We start from the raw sequence: 16,669 nt of genomic DNA on the forward strand, positions 1-16,669 counted from the left end.
TAATTTTTACAAAAATTGGGATTAGACCCGACATGTTGCTCTGCATTTCCTTTTAAGAAGGACTTGACAACATACCAGTGGCATCTTTTTATGTCAATATACAAAGACTTAATTGTTGTTAATGGCTCCATGGTATAGCATGATCTATTTTTTTCTCCTATTGCTCAATACGTATGTTGTTCCCAATTGATTCCTCAATTCTGATTTCTCTACTTTAAAAGATATTAAAAAGATAAATCACCACCACACTGTTACTCACAAATTCACCCAGTGATCAGGGTTGAATTTTGTCTCCGCCATTGTTTCTTGAAATCCTAGCCCCTTGTACCACAGATTGTGACCATTTTTGGTGAATAGCCTCATTCCAGATATAACTAGTTCAGCTGAAGTTGTACTGGAGAGTAAAGTGGGTGCCATACTCGTGTGATTACAAAAAGAGTAAATTTGGATACATGATAACACACAGGGAGAGTGTCATGTGAAGATGAGGCAAAGATTGGGGTGATGCTTCTATAAACCAAGAAATGCCAAAGATTGCCAAAAAATCACTAGAAGCTAGGAAGGAGAGGTGTTGAATAGATTCTCACAGCCCTCAGGAGAAACCAGCCCTGCCAACATTTTGATCTTCGAACCCTGGCTTCTGGAACCATGAGACAGTAAGTATCTATTGTTTAAGCCACCTAATTTGTGGTATTTTGTTAAGGCAGCCCTACAAACTAATACACCCAGTCTTAAATAAAAATGAATGTTTAGTGCTTGAGACAAAGAATATTGGGGCAACAGTTCATGATTTTGAGTAAAGGCCTTTCTAGGGTGACTGTGTTATGTCATAAGATAATGACTGTGATACAGCCCAAGGCTTCTGAGAAATGGCTAAAACTGTAAGAAAGTAGTGTCCCGAATGTTAGGCTGAGACCAGGTTAACAACCATAGACCAGGAGGGGTAGAAAAGAATTACTGCAAACTTTCCATGTCTAAGGATATGGTACTCTAGGGCTTTATACAACAAGCCACGTTCTGGCTTTTAATCAAATAGGGTAATGTAAACAAGTAAGTAATGACAGACTGCTTTTAAATTAACATTACAATTAAAATTTAGCTCTAGAGAATTTAGTCTTCTTCAACCTTCATCAATTATCTTCTTCAAGGAAGCTCTATGTTGTTCTAAATCTGAGATGTTGGTAGCAAATGATGGTTGACCTGGTTTTCCAGGAAATCTGAGGGCACATGGTTGAATCTTGTGTGTGTTACATAAATGTGCATATTCATAAACAGACAAATTCCTATGCCAACCATTCCATTTTCAAAAAATTGACTAGACAGAGCCAACAGGAAAGGTACAGATGAAGATACTAGTTGGAGCAAAGCTCCATTCTCAAAAGTGCGGTCAATTCTGGAGACGCCATGAAACTGCCCGGAAGTTCTAACCAAGATGAAGCACTGTAGCATTTGAAGGCTTATCAAATTAGTGTTCCCCTTACCTGGAGTGTCCTCCTCGTGCTTATTAAACCCTCCCTGTTCTTCAGGACACATCCCAAGGTAGCCTCTTCCACAGAGACTTCCTTGCCCTGAGTCACAGAGCGTTGTGACTTCTCTGAACCTCTAGACTTTATTCCTTAAGCAACTGAATGGTAATTTCAAGACTGTGGATGATTACATTTCATTATGGCTAGATTCAAAGCTCCACAGGGGAAGGGATTTCACCCACTTTATTCACCTGGGCACACCAACTGGGACATAGTAGGTACTCAACGAGTATTATTTTTGAATAAAAGATTGCACGTATGTATGTTCTACAATTTCTCTTCTTTGCGGCAGAAGCTGCAACCAGAGTTACTTAATGGGGGTGGGATGGATCCCCTTTCTCCCATCCCTCAGCACTCTCAGAGCTAACCCAATTATAGATCATAATATGCTTTACAATGGGTCATGAAAGCATGCCTGCCAGACCTTTAGTGTGAAGATAAGTCTGTCATGTGTCTCTCATGCAGCCAGATTGCTACCCTCAAGCCTTTCCTACTTAGAGACGCTAGGGCTGCCACTGCTCTTTTACATCCTTTAAGATAGGGTACAACACTCCAGCGCGCATAGCTTTCCATGTTACTGAGGGAAGGGGACCTTATGTAAGGTGCAGAACAGAGTGCTGGGGACTGTGGTGTGTTGAGGAGTACATGCTCCTTTTATTCACTTATTTTTTAAGGTTTACTTATTTTGGAGACAGAGAGAGAGAGAGAGAGAGAGAGAGAGAGAGAGAGATGGGGAGGGGGAGAGAGAGGGAGAGAGAATCCCAAGCAGGCTCCATGCTATCACTGCAAAGACTGATGTAGGACTTGAACTCATGAACTGTGAGATCATGACTTGAGCCAAAACAGGATGCTTAACTGACAGACCCACCCAGGTGCTCTGAGCACATGCTCCTTTTAAAGGGGCAGCCAATGCCTGGGTGGCTCAATCAGTTAAGTGTCTGACTCTTGATTTTGGCTCGGATCATGATCTTGCAGTTTGTGAGTTCGGGCTCCACACTGACAAGGTGGAGCCTGCTTGGGATTCTCTTTCTCTCTCCCTCTGCCCCTCCCATGTGCTCTCACACGTTCTTCTTTCTCAAAACAAATAAACTTAAAAAAAAAAATGAAGGGCCAGCCAAGATGCCATAAGTCAGGTGACTATTTTCATGTGGGAACCCAGGTCTTGTTTTAGCAGATCTTCAGATTTTTCAAGGGAAGCCAGAAATATGAAATTAGATGTGAAATCTATCAATTTTTAAATGTTTCACATTTTTATTTTTATTTTTTTAAATGTTTATTTTTGAGAGAGAGAGAGTGAGCGAGCACAAGTGGGGGAGGGGCAGAGCATGAGAGAAATGCAGAATCCGCAGCAGGCTTCAGGCTCCCAGCTGTCAGCACAGAGCCCAACGTGGGGTTTGAACCCATAGACCACAACATCATGACCTGAGCTGAAGTTGGACACTTAACCGACTGAGCCACCCAGGTGCCCAGAACGTTTTACATTTTTTAAAAAACACCTCTTCTCTGCTGGCTAGATATGACCCACAGACTACCAGTTTGCAACTTATGCTTTACAAGTAGCTTATGGGCCCTGGGCAATTATCTCCACGTACCCCACTGTTCTTGGCATGAAGATGGTAGAAATCAAGTGACGGCAAATAAATGCACAAGGAAGTCCAAGTCATGTTTTAAACTACTAAGTTTTTTTTTTTTTATTGCAAAACATTTGTTACAGAAATTTCAGAAAGTTTTTCCCATGGTATCTGCCAACTTCTGCTTCGAATTATGTATCTAAACAAACAAGCTCAAAGTGCATTGTGAATCCAATAATAGACCTTTAAAAAAGAACAATTCCTCTAAGGATTTATATATATTTATAATGTCGATAGATATGCAAACCGCTGTCTATCCATACACAAAGAAGGAAAAGATGTATATGTATTTAACAAACCCAATTTCAAAATTGTTGTATTTATAGGAATTCATTTAAAAAGGATATTTGAAGAATTTCCCCCATTATAAACTATGGTTAGAATGTTTACAAATGAGAGCCTAAGTTCTAGATTATGAAATGATTATGAATACAGTATACTGCATGTACTGTTTTGCACAGCAGAAACAGCAATATAAACTCAAGTTAGACGCTGTAGTGACAGGAAGCAGGTAAGCCTCGATACAATGCTACGGTACTCTTCTTCTGAATCTCTCTCACAAAGATCCTGCGTTTGGGTCCAGAAAGATGCAGCTAAGCAAATACACACACATACGTCATTCGGGAGAGCGGGAATAACCCTGAATAGGGTGAATTCCTCTCCGCCCCTGCCTCAGTTCTCGCTGTATTTCTTGTATACACTAAGTCAGGATCAAGAATATGATCCTGCTTGGCCCTAAATCAGAGGTCCCAAACTAGTGCTGTTGGGACTGAATGCTGCTGGCAGACACATTTGTTTGGCTAGCAGAGTGTTTACAAGTCTGAATGTGAATGTTTTTGTAGCGGGACACGTGTTCTCTCATGCCCTACAAACCCCACTTCTTCCTGTTGTCTTTCAACATCCAACGGGCACATTTGCATCCTGGCTCCAGCCCCTGCGTGTATTTGAGGTTGCAGCCCGCAGTCTAGATGCAGATGGCTGGTTCTGATGATCTGGGGGGAGCCGGGGTGAAGACAGGAGGGACTCTTTTTGGGATTCAGGCGGGCAAAGAACTGGAAGGGGCTGATTCAAACGCCAGCTGAGTCAGGGGCATGGGGGAGAGTACGGGGAGCAGCCTTGGTTAACGGGAAGATTAGGGCGGGACAAAGTCTGAAAGCTGGACTTTCTCCAAGTAGCCACTGTTTCAGCTTATTGTGCTAGGCTCCATGGGGTACTGAGGTACTAGGAGCAAGGGTCTGTTGGTCTGGCAAAAAAGCATGTTGTGCTGGGCGAAGAGAAAGGAAAGTTAAGGGGGTGACGAAGGATGCATATTCAGGCGTGAAGCTGAACTTCTCTCTGTAACCCAATGCTCTCAGCAGGCTGCCTGTTCCTGAGGAAGGCCTGGGTCAAGGTTGGTTTCGATGCTCTGCAGATAGCCCGTGGACTCGTGGCCATGTGTGCCCTTTTCGCTTTCCAGCTCACAAACATTGTGCAAATAGGCAAGGGCCTGGAGGCTTATGGGGACCCGCAGACAAGGTGAATTAGGGAAGGGAAAATTCACCTCACTCTGACTGCCATGTGGATTATGTGGCCACTGAAATCCTTCCTTAGACAACATGTAGAAATCATCATGATTTGATTTCATTAGCAGCGATCAGTGCAAGGAACTCAGAGAAAAGGTAACGCAGGGACCTTCTCAAGTGCATTAAAAAAGAAAAGAAAAGAAAAGAAAAATCTTGTTTTCCTTAAATCAGAACCAACGCCTCTTTGGCTGACCCCAATCTGGGAAAGAGAATGTTTGACATGTAAAAGGAAGAGAAAGCTTAGGCCAGTGCAGGCTGAGAGAAAAGTTTTCTCTACCCATTTGAGGAACAGTCATTTATAAGACTGTGCAAACTGGCTCCTCTCTTTTCCAGATGTGGAATGGCTTCTGATAATGACATGGTGATTTCTTTAAAGGGCAAACTCTTCAGACTCACCTAGTTCTTGATCAGACACGGAGTCACCCACCCCTTGCTCTCCCCCCAGCCCAGGCTCATACACAGGTAAGAAAAGCCACCAAGTAGGAGGGAGGGCACCAGCATCACTGGACCACTCATTCACCATGACCTGTGGATTTCTGCATTGTCACCAATGGACTTCTCACTCTCACGTCTCGTTTAACAATCTGTACCCAGTGGCCCTAAAGAATCAGAAATGGGTCTTTCCTATATCACAGGTGCACCAACACCTGGACCGCTGTTGGCTAGCCATCTCTGGGTCCCCTAGCTATACACCCTGTGGTTAATACTTTCTTTCATATTATTTGTTCAGAGCTTCAAAAAAGATTAAAAAAAAAGCCCCTTGGTTACTTTTTTGTTTTTAATTTTGAAAAATTGAACATAATCCCCAAACAGTGTAAGCAGCCCAACAGCGTGAGCAAGTTCCTAGCTGGTTTTTAAGTGCTACAGCAGGCAATAGTAAAATGTTAAGTGCCCTTAAAAAGTCAAAAGAAACGCATAAAGCAGTGCATGCATTTTGTTGCCACAAAATTAAGACTGGATTTGGGGGAGGGTTACTTCATTTCAGTTACATTGCTATTGTTAAAGAATAGTGAGTAATAATGCAATATCTAGAACATATATAACCACCTACACACTAGCATCACTTCATCTAGAAACAAACGTATCAGTGTTACTAAATGAACATATTTATAAAATACTGTACCCTGCTTCCACATGGGGTTAGCAGATGTAAACAAACAGCTAATTCAACTGGAGTTTAAAATATTATTTTAAGTTCATTTGTCATATAGTCTTTTGCATAACATGCCAGCTCATCTTTCGCAAAACACAATTCACCTACCAAGGCTCACAGGGCTGGGTAGAGGGTGTATATCAGCTTATACACGTATTTCCTAGTGGCCTAAAGGATTGTGAAAAACAGAAAGCAGCTCAGGAACAAAAGTGCTCATTTTACGAGGAGGCTAAATAACATGGAATTGGGAACATACTTAATCCCGGCAACATGTGCTTCTTTATTGAATGTTACAGATTTGTCAATGATTAGCAAAGCTGTCCTGTAACGTTCATTAATACAACCACATGCTACAACTATGCTGGGTTAAAAACATGGGTTACATATACATGTGCATGTGTTTTATAATACAGCATTGCCTGACACGTTGAATGGTACAGCCTATAGATACAGCATGATGGATGACTGGATAATATTGATTACCATTACAGAAGTTAAACAGCCCAAACATTCAGGAAGATTAGACTGTAGAGCCTCAGGAAGTAGAATAAATGTACTATCCAGTTATCTACCATAATATTATCTATAGAAACCATCTTTTAGAGTACCTTAGAAACATTCAGAAGAAACACACTTTGTGTTTTTAGAAGTACAGTTTTCCCACTGGATTATTCATATATATATATATATATATTTCTTTTTTTTTTTTTTCTTTTTTTAAAGGGGAAGGTTCAAAGTGCTAAATAGATATCCTAGACCTGGAAGCTTAGACTTAAAAAGAAATCCAGCTCCGTAAAGTGCTGCATTCTGCCTGCTAACACACACCTTCTGGCTTGGAGAAATATATAACGTAGCCATGACAATTGTGCCCAAGTTTTCCAGCTTCTTGTTCAAATCCATCAAGGAGGAAGTTTCTAACTATAAGCATGTGGGTCAATCAGGGAATTTCCATGGCTATTTTCATAAAACAATTGTGTTTCAAATGGAACAAGCAATTTAGAACGAATCATTACATATAGTAGTATATAAAATTGGCACCTCAAAAGCAGAAATGAAGCCAGAGCTATTAATTCTGTGAGCTCTCTATGACTTTATTTATGTTCCTCAATGATGTGCTGCCCACAAGCTACTTAATTCACAGAGACAGGTAATTAACGTCCCCTTGATCGGGGACATGATGGGATAAATGATCTGAACACAAGCTGACTGTACAAGGCCACAGAATCGATGCCACATCGGTGTGCAGAGAACCCAGAAATGGGAAGAAATGGGTTGAAACAGGACACACATGTAGGCGCACAGGAAAGAAATGGCTCATGAGAATTGCACAGCTGAAGTTTAAAGATTGAAATTTGGCTTGTATATTTTGCACACTTCACAGAAGATGTAAGAACTTCATTTTCCTGCACAACAAAAGAACCAGGCAGTCACAAGGTCAGGACTGTTAAGTACTGTGCTTCCCAGGTCCTGTTCTGTTCTCTCCAGAAATCACGGTGAAGGGAAACACTTGTGCACATAATTTCTCTCCCTCACTTTCAGTCTGGTCCAGAATGGGGCCCTGGAGGTACAGTGATGTCCTGCTCTGTGGTCAAAGATTAATGGTTTCACCTCCTTCTTGGATTCCTCTACAGACCCTCTCAGAGAGCCTTCCGGCTTTTTAAAGTGTGCTCCATACTTAAAATCATCAAACATTAGGATACAAGCATATCACGCTAGCAAAATAGAATCTAAGGGACGAAAAGAACGAAATCTTGGTTCAAACTCTGGTGTTGAGACTTAGCCTTCCTGAGAATCACAGAGAAATGGTCTCAAATGTAAAGTGCCTGTTACAACTATTGATTATGAGCAACCACGATTCCTCTTCCTCGTTATCACTCAAGATGGAACCAGGGGTCCGTGGGCCCTTGCAGGTTATATTGCAACTTTGCACCTATGTACATTCTTTTCTGGAGGGCCCAAAGATTTCACCAGATTCTCACTGAGATTCATGACTCAAGGAAGTTTAAGGGCAACTGATTTATTCTCAGACCACATACATGTTTGCTGAAAGGGAAACAGCCAGTGTGGGGCTCAGTAAAAATGTAAGCCTTTCTAGAGCAATTGCATCCGAGGGAGGCTGGTTGCTTGTTTTCGATTCACCCACATACAAAAGAGTGAAAAGGAATTATTTAATTCTTTGTATGTGGCCTCATAACTATTTCCATATCCAAAAGACTGGTTCAGAGGGTTAAAAAAATTTGAAGGCTAGAGGTTCTGTCCATGTGTTTACTTGATTTCACATAACGAGAAAATCTGGAGCTCATAACAACAACTAAACAGGAGAACCACATAGCGTTGGGGGGGGCCAAGAACATTAGATCATTTTCCTTAAAGATTTTATTCTTCTTAAAAATCAGTGACACAAGTAGGAATCTGAAGATTTGAGGGTCAATATTTATTTATCTCCCTTCAAATCCAGATTCTGATCTAGTAGTAGCCTGTATTAAAGAGTCCGTAATACTATCCGGCTTAGAATTGCATGTCTAATTTGGGTTGTACTTGGCGTAATCACTTTGTGCAGAAGAAACCAGACTAAATAAGATGTCATCACAGCATGTGCTTCTGGACAGAAAAGCAGAGGGCGGGTCGCCAGTCATTTTGGCCAGTCTAGTTTGGTACAAGGAGGAACTAAGGTCATAGGGATTTAAAAAGTCATAATTTTAACACCTGTCAAAATCCAACATAATATAATGAACTCTTTCAGTGGAACTCTTGGATATTAAAAAAACCTGGTTATATCTCAAGGTGATAGAAAAGGTCCAAGCCTCTTAAGAAAGCTCTATATGCCTGTTTATATACTATATATAAACATGTCTGTGTAAATGCATATATATGTATATAAGCAGCATATACTATAGAAGTCTTTATGTGGTTTATTTGCTTTCCATTTTAGTCTATTGTATCATTTTTATAGCTCTGTATATAAGAAAAATACTCATGGTATGCCTGCAACTGATGACTTTGGGTTGATACCAGATTTGCAGTCAATTCTAAGGTTATTTATGATTTGAAACTTCCTTAAAAAGTACTTTGGAACATTTCCATAAAAAAGATACCAGCCCTTGGAAAATCTCCAATTAAATTTATGCTGAGCTCAGATTAAATGGCAAAACTCTAGGTATGAAAATATCCACATGTGATCAGGTCTTCATATACAAAATGGTCATGTGATGAGTAGTGTGAAGAATTTCCAGGTACATCTTGGAGATGTTCAGAAGACATGGCAGAGTCATGCAAATGATGACAGCCACACAGCAGCATGGCACATGACAGTAATGGCGAGAATACAAGCGTATACCATATGGCAATTTTAGGTGAGTTCTGCCCACTATTTTTGTTTTCCTTTGAGTTCACTATCACATATTCAGTGAGTGGCTTCCTTGACGATGGGTGAGGTACAAAATAAATTAAAAAATATAAAGTTATTTAATTACATTCATCCTGAGCTTGCTTGACTATACTCGAATGCCCACTGCATATAATAAACCACTTGACACTTGTGTTTAGCCTCAATTCTTCTTTCATTTCGATTGCAATACAAAAAGGCATTTCTTTTCCCTTTATTTTCTTCAAAAAAGATAAACAGTTGTGGCACCAGAAGTGAATATATAAGAGACAGGCGAACTATGACTGTTACCTTGTGTTTTCTTTATAATGATCAATTACAGAAGTGTTGGCATGAGAAGGAGTTGGGACGTTAGGTAGAACTGCTTGCTGCCGGCTTATACTGAATAAAAAGGATGCTCTTCATCAGTCACCAGTGATGGAGCCAATGTGAAAAGAAAACAGAATTGAAGTTTAGAATATCTCATTTGTATGCTGGCTACTTTATTTTATCTTAGTTTGCAACTTAGCCCTGTATCCTAAAACTCTTGATCATGGTCAGAATTGGAAAGATGCCTCCTGGCATGGAGAATGCTTGAAGCCCCTTCATTCCCAGAGCTCATGGCTTTCAGAAGTGACTACTGACACACATTCATCTCAACCCTGCTCCTCCCTCTGTCCCCTCCCTGCCCATCAAGTGGGACCATGACTTAAAGCCCCTGTGTTTGGCGCTGGGCCAGACCAAAGGCTTTCTCGATTGGTGGCCCCGAAGTCACCTTTGAGTTAACACCTCCCGAGGCATTGCTTGTTTTGCTCAGCTAAGAATAAAGCAGGGATGTGTCAAGGAAGGGGAACAGGTAGAGTTCGGGGAGGATTTTAGGGCTGGATTCTTGAGCCTCCTGCAATGCGTATTAGGAAGGTTTAGTTGTGCTTGCTTTCAAAGCTGTGGAAGGCGGACATTCTGGACAGTCTCCTCATGGACAGGCTGTCCCCTCGCCCCTCCGGCTTGGAGGACTTACTCCTCTGGAAGGGATTGCGCAGGCTTGCTGTGTTCCGCTGCCTGTCGAGTTTGTCACTGATGGAGAAGCTCTTCCTGGTGTGTGCATATGGCGCGCTTGGCTCCTCTGCCGAGTAGCTGTTGGCGCGCTCTATCTTGGGAACTGTGATGTTATTGGACACGGTTCTGTCTGAGTTATCACCCTCCTGGGAAGGTATCGCGATGGTGGCTCTCCGGCCTCTGGCCTCGTTCTCCTCACTGTCAGAGCTGGGGTGGCTCAGTTCTGCTTCTCGCTCAGGATGGCAGCAAGATGAATCCTCTACTTTGCCTCCAAGACCTCCGGGGAAGGTGGCCCTGTCAGCAATCGCTTGAGGGGCATTGACACATCTTGTGTCAATACAGTCTGTAATACTTGTGTATTCTGCTGTTTTCATGGGTACCCCGAAGTTGGCATAATAGCTCCTCGAAGGAGAAAACATAAAGCTATGAGATTTCACCATGGGGGCCTCTTCTAGAAGAAAGGGTGTGGTGGCTATATAGCGGCTACTTTTGGAACGCTCGATGCTCTGGTACATTGGAGGGTCAGTGTCCCAGGGGTTTTGGCATTCTGGGAGGTGGGTGTAGTCTGAAGAAAAAGATCTAGTGTCCATGGAGGTGATGTCCTCAAAATCAATGCTCCGGCTCGGAGGTCTGTCTGTGGGTGCAAGGGTTGCATAGGCACTGGTTGAAGGAGCCGTGGAAGGTGCCGTAGCCGAAAAGCTTGGCTCGCCTAGCCCGAGGATGTTCATGGAATTGTCCAGAGGGTCTATATCACAGTGTAGTTCATCCATGGCAGAGACATAGATGTCTATACACGAGGACGGTCTTCTGGAGTCTGGAACAATGGCCAAGGTGTTTGCAGGGGCTGCAGGAGCTTTGGGTTCTTTTGCTACAGAGTGGGAACTAGTAGCCCGGTGGAGGCTCAGGGACCTTTCTTTAAAAAGACTTTCCAACTTTTCTATACCACCTTTGTCTTTCATATTGACTGAATAGAAAGAATGGCTTCGCATACGGGGCATTAGGGTTGGAGAAGTTGGGGACATGGTCTCCTCACCTGCAGGGTCTATACTCTCTTGGAGCTTGAAGGTATTTCCTTCCTGGCTGTTGAAGCTGCTTTGGCGCACGATGTAGGCGGCATCCGTACAGTCCGACGAGGTCCGGGAGCGGATCTTGTTGGACTCAGCCCGCTCCAGACCTGTCAGGCGCTCCAGGGCCGTGGCCATGCGCCCAATGAGGTCCTCGAGCTGTGCCAGCCGGATGTCCACGGTCTGGAGTGAGGCCTTCATGCAGTGCTCTCTCTCGTTGACTTCCTCCAGCCGCATGGACATGTTCTCCACCCTGGGCAAGAAACAGAATGAGGGTCACTCAAGGCCGGGTTCCTCTCTAGAGAATCTAAATCTTTTTGAGCTGGAAGAGGCTTTAGAGATGATCTAAGCTAGTGGTATTTATCTAGCAAACCCCTTTTCCCTCAGTAAAATTTAACGCACGATCCCAATAAACACCAAAGCTGAGCAGTTCTTATTGGAGTGGAATGGGGCCAAAGCACCTCATGACTTAGTTGTGACTTGGGGCAGGGTTTAATAACCTAAGCAAGGCTTACGGCGTTGGCTTAGTCAGCACCGAAATGAGAATGGTGCGTCTTGATGACTTTGTTCAGAACCGTGCAATACGGTTTGAGAATGCAGCTATTCTCATTGCAGAGCATGCCTAAGGCTTATAGCATGGACTGGGATTATTTTTATTTTGCATTACAAACGATTTTTAACATTTATTTATTTTTGAGAGAGAGAGAGAGAGAAAGAGAGCACGAGCAGGAGAAGGGCAGAGAGAGGGAGGGAGACCCAATCTGAAGCAGGCTCCAGGCTCTGAGCTGTCAGCACAGAGCCTGACATGGGGCTCGAACCCACAAACTGAGATCATGACCTGAGCCAAAGTCGGACGCTTAACTGACTGAACCACCCAGGCGTCCCTTATTTTGCATTTATATGATAATCTCTTCTTGTTGTTGCTGTTCACAATAATCTTTTCAAAATTTAGGGCCTCCATAGGAATTGATAGGGTCCTGTCACTGAGGCACCTGGCGTTGATCTAACCCAATCCTTTCTTTAATAAAGGGAAAGCAAACATCAAGAAATTTAACCAAGATTATGTAATTTGTAGTAAACCTGGAGCATCTATCCGTAAGTCAATTACCCAACTCCTCTCTCTCTCTCTCTCTCTCCGTGTCTCTCTGGATAGCTGATCATAGATACCTTATATTACAGTTATTTCTAGATGTCTTGACCTTCCCCACTGGAAATTCCTAAGGGCATGATCTGTCTCATATTCCTTTTTCCATTCCTGGGCTGCCAGGTGTCAATAAAGGTTCACTGAGTCAATCATGGTTATGAACTTGATTTCGTTTGTTTAATAGGCTGCCTGGACATTTTTTTTACAAAGACAGAGGCCACGTATTTAAAATAAAATTGTGCCACATTTTTCTGGGATTGACGGGAAAAGGGCAAACCAGAGCCAAGCTTTGGTTTGAGCTCCAACTTTCACTTGTAAATGCCCAAAGGCAAAACTTTTGGAGACTCGAAATGAGATCCACTCACAACTTTTCTGGAGAGGATAAAGATAAAGATACTTTTCCAAAACTCCCAATGTGCACAGTAAACCACGCGACCGCTGACCCTTAAAGAAACATGTCTGCATGTATAAGATGTGCTTTACAGACAATAGTGGCAATTGGAGCTGGGTCCCCCCAGCTGTTGTGATGGTGGCGAAGGGGGATGGGGATGGTAGCAGGGGTGGCATGTTAATAGTAGTGACACCTCAATCAGAGAAGAATACATTTCAGTGCCATGAGGTACAAGAGGCACGTGGCTTCCCTTTCTGAGGATCTGTAGGCTTGCAAAACCAACCAACCAACGAACCAGCCAAACAAACAAACAAAAAAACCCTCTTCTGGCCAGAGTGGGGGTGTGTGTGATTCTCCTGCCTTGGGTCACATCTCTGCCTCTTTCAGCAACAGCTCGTCCCACTCCAACTCACCTCACCCATTCTGCTCTCTTATCTTTCAGGTTGCCTTCGCCCAGCCCAAGGCTCTGGACTGCCCTCCTGAGCCCTGCTTTAGAGACATCCTCCTGATGCTCCATACCCAACCCAGCACTTCCCGGGGCCCAGGAACAGTCTGCCACCATGCCCAGGTGTCTGCCTTAAAAGACTCGAAAATCTAGCGATTGCAAAGCTGGCAAACTCAATGCTAATCTCTCAGTTAACACAGCTGATTCAGAAGGAAACTACCACTTTACCCTGTATCACTTCATTTTGTGATATAAACACAGCTTGAGAAACAAACTTACTTACAATAACAAGTTTGTGTGTCTTATAGACTTCCAATTCACTTGGTCACCATCTAGCCTATGCAGTTTGGTTTTGCAAGTACTGCGATTTCCTGTTTTGCAATGCAATAAGCTTTGAGCGAGTGGATAAAATACTTCCTCATTAAAGTCAGGAGCAGGAGACATGCACTTTTTTGGTAGAACGGGACTTTCCATTTTGGATACTCTAGGTACTGGAGTGTTTTAGTGTTGGCAGAGTAACAAAAGACAGGACCGTTTCCCTCCTCCTCTTTGTTTCCCTGGAGCCTGGTGTATACAACAAGGCGGGTATGGAAAGAGATAAAGATGCTCTTTTAGCCTAACTGCTTGGGATCACTGGGCTGAGCCCTGTGAAGGGTCTCCCTGCCCTGTGGGGAGCTCCCTCCCTGTATCCCACCTCTCTTTAGCCTGAGGATCCAACACTGCAGAGAGAAGTATCAGATAAGAGGCAGAGCTAAGGCACCATGAAGCAATGGAAGAGTCAGGAGCTGGCTGTGGACAGTAAACTGGACACAGAAACTAAGGAGCCCAAGGGGATGGGAAGAAGAGAGGTGGTAGGAGGAAGGGGGAAGAAGGCAAGCAGAGAGGCACCTGGGGGAACCTCGAGAGTCAAGAAAAAGAAGCATGGCCCCAGGAATGGAATAGTTGGAGGTAGTGAGGAAGACAGCTAGAACAGGGCCAAGGAGCTATTCTTCACTAAAGTTCTCCTTGGTAGGCTCTCCTGTGGGCTCTGAGGTGTTTTGGAATGTAGTACTTGGTGGGGTGGGGGTGGGGAGAATGGACGGTTTCATCCATTTTCTTCCAGATTTCTGGATGTGTTTAACCACGTAACTGTATGATCATTTAAGTCATGAATATAACTGTAGGGGTGGAGTGTAGGAGTTATAAAAGAATAAAAAATCTTAGAGTTAAACTCCTATATATTTGTTCCATAAACAGAGTGCTTCCCTTAATCTTAAAAAACAAATTTGTTTTTTTTTGAAAAGCAATTGTAAATGGGTGTGCATCACAGATATAAATACGTTTGAGGACCAAGCCAAGAGTTTTGGGTCATGATTGTAGTCACTAGTTGCTGACCCTGGTCAAACCACTCAGGAGAGAAAAAGGAGGTAACAATGGTAAGAATTTATGGATCAAGAGGAACGCTTAAGACAGACACAGGAAGTGATGAAGCAAGAGAAAAAAGTTGGGGAAGGAAGATTCTGTGTGGGGAGAACACTTTATTTTTGTTTCCTTCTTTTGCATCGCTGGGCCTCTCATGGCTTCTTCAGAGTAACTTGGGAGGCAAGCACATTAGCAACATGATGTGGTCCTGGAAAGATGTGAGGTCACTCCTGCCTCTGGATGCCCAAGAAAGTGACAGCCAGGATCCCACCAGAGGAAATTCCTAACTCGATAGGTTGGGGGAAATCCCAGCTAAGAGGACAACTAGCCTCTAACGGCCAGTATGATGAAGAAAAGAAAGGACATTCCAAAGAAGATCCTAATGGTGCAGAAAATTTCAGCCTCAATACGCAATTTCTTAAGAACTGTTATTTTCTACAAATTCATTTTCTTTCCTGATAACCTTAAAATGTGGCTAAAGGAAAAGTAGTGAAAGGAAAAAAGAGGCTTGGCAGGCCATGCCTGTTTTAAATCTCAAATATTCCCTGGAGAGCTAGCAGCAAGATGGCTATAGGATGGAGGGCAAAAGCAATCCCATTATCACACGAACCAATCACAGGGCCTCTTGTCGGGGAAAGGGCAGACTTGTACAGGGTTTCAAATGCAAGGGGATGACACAGAACAGATAAAATGAACTCTTGCTTATCCACAGACTGACATCTAATTTGTGATTTATTTAAGTCTTTTAGAGTCACCTCCCCTTCCCTTTGGTCCAATTATCCTTCTCATCATCCTGGGAAGAAAAAAGGGGAGAAATTGAAATCCAGCTCAATCATGGAGATACCAAAGATCAGCACTGGAAAAAGATAGGGCTTGGAGGTGAGTGAGGCTCATCTTTTTTGGCTTACCCTGTTTTTTGATTATTCATATATCCTAAGTTATTCTTGTCTTCCTTTGTTATGAAAATCAGAAGTGGAATACACTATTCATAGTCACATGACTATTCCTGTTTTTGGATCTAGGCGAAGTGACGAAAGGGCACAAACCCTTCGGTTGGGGAAAGATAAGGTTAGATAAATGACACCAGCGACCATGTATATTCTAGTTTGCTTCAACTGTTACTGGAGAGAAATTCAAATGCAACTTCTTCTGACAAGTGGAACTTGAGGGAGGGGAGGAAGGCGTTGGGGAGGATGATCTGGAAGCTGGAAGTCAGGGGTCGGAGAACTCAATGCCTATGGCATTGTATGAGGACAGAAGCTGGGACTCAGTGGCAGCAGAGAGCATGCCCAGTCCAGGGCATTCAGCATGGATTTGCACAATCACTGTAAGCCTTAGCCAACAACCCTCTGCGTGCAGGTGTGTACAAGTCACCAGTTTGCAAGCCCTGCTTTAAATGAGTGAAAGGAACCAGAAAAAAAAAAAGTTCCAGCTGTGATCACCAGAAAACGTAGGTAACTCTTAAGAACCAAGAGGAAATTAACAAGAAAAGCCAGGAGACTGGAGATAGCAAAATGTTTTTCTGATATTAAAAATTCCCAAATTCTAGGAATTATGAAAGCTTGACATAAATTCTAGGCAGTACTTATGGAATAGCTCAGGAGTATGTAATTAAGCAGATGTTTTGAGTACTTTGAAAAGATAGGGCTCATTTACAGGAGACTTTATGGGCTCAATATTAATCTTGTCTTGATAATCTAGACCAATGCAGTAACACAGATGCATAATGTTAGTGATGGGGTATGTTGTGACTTTAGCAGGGAGGTTGACATGCTGGGCTGACTGGAGAAATGTGGGTACCTGGCTGGTTTTTAACCAAATGAAAGATGGGTCAATATTGTGAAACATGGTATTTTTGGAGTCTTGGTTCTTTCTGTCTTGGTTTACCTGATGTGTGCTGGCCGGCATCTGACGAGCTATACTGAAGGCATA

At 43.0% G+C, this 16,669-nt stretch overlaps 1 protein-coding gene across 8 annotated transcripts in view; it reads right to left on the minus strand.

The window, feature by feature from the left end:
* Positions 1–3,186: 3,186 nt before the first annotated feature.
* The window catches only part of TRPM3 (transient receptor potential cation channel subfamily M member 3), an 803,813-nt gene continuing 790,330 nt past the window's right edge, over positions 3,187–16,669 (minus strand). For all 8 annotated transcript variants that reach the window (XM_086684995.1, XM_086684993.1, XM_086684999.1 and 5 more), the window contains one exon: positions 3,187–11,609. In XM_086684995.1, coding sequence (XP_086541121.1) covers positions 10,157–11,609 — 1,453 coding nt within the window. In that variant the 3' untranslated portion in view covers positions 3,187–10,156. The remainder of the gene's footprint in view (positions 11,610–16,669) is intronic.

Source organism: Puma concolor, chromosome D4 (assembly GCF_028749965.1).
Source record: "Puma concolor isolate L17-30 chromosome D4, mPumCon1.1.hap2, whole genome shotgun sequence".
NCBI classification, from domain to species: domain Eukaryota; kingdom Metazoa; phylum Chordata; class Mammalia; order Carnivora; family Felidae; genus Puma; species Puma concolor.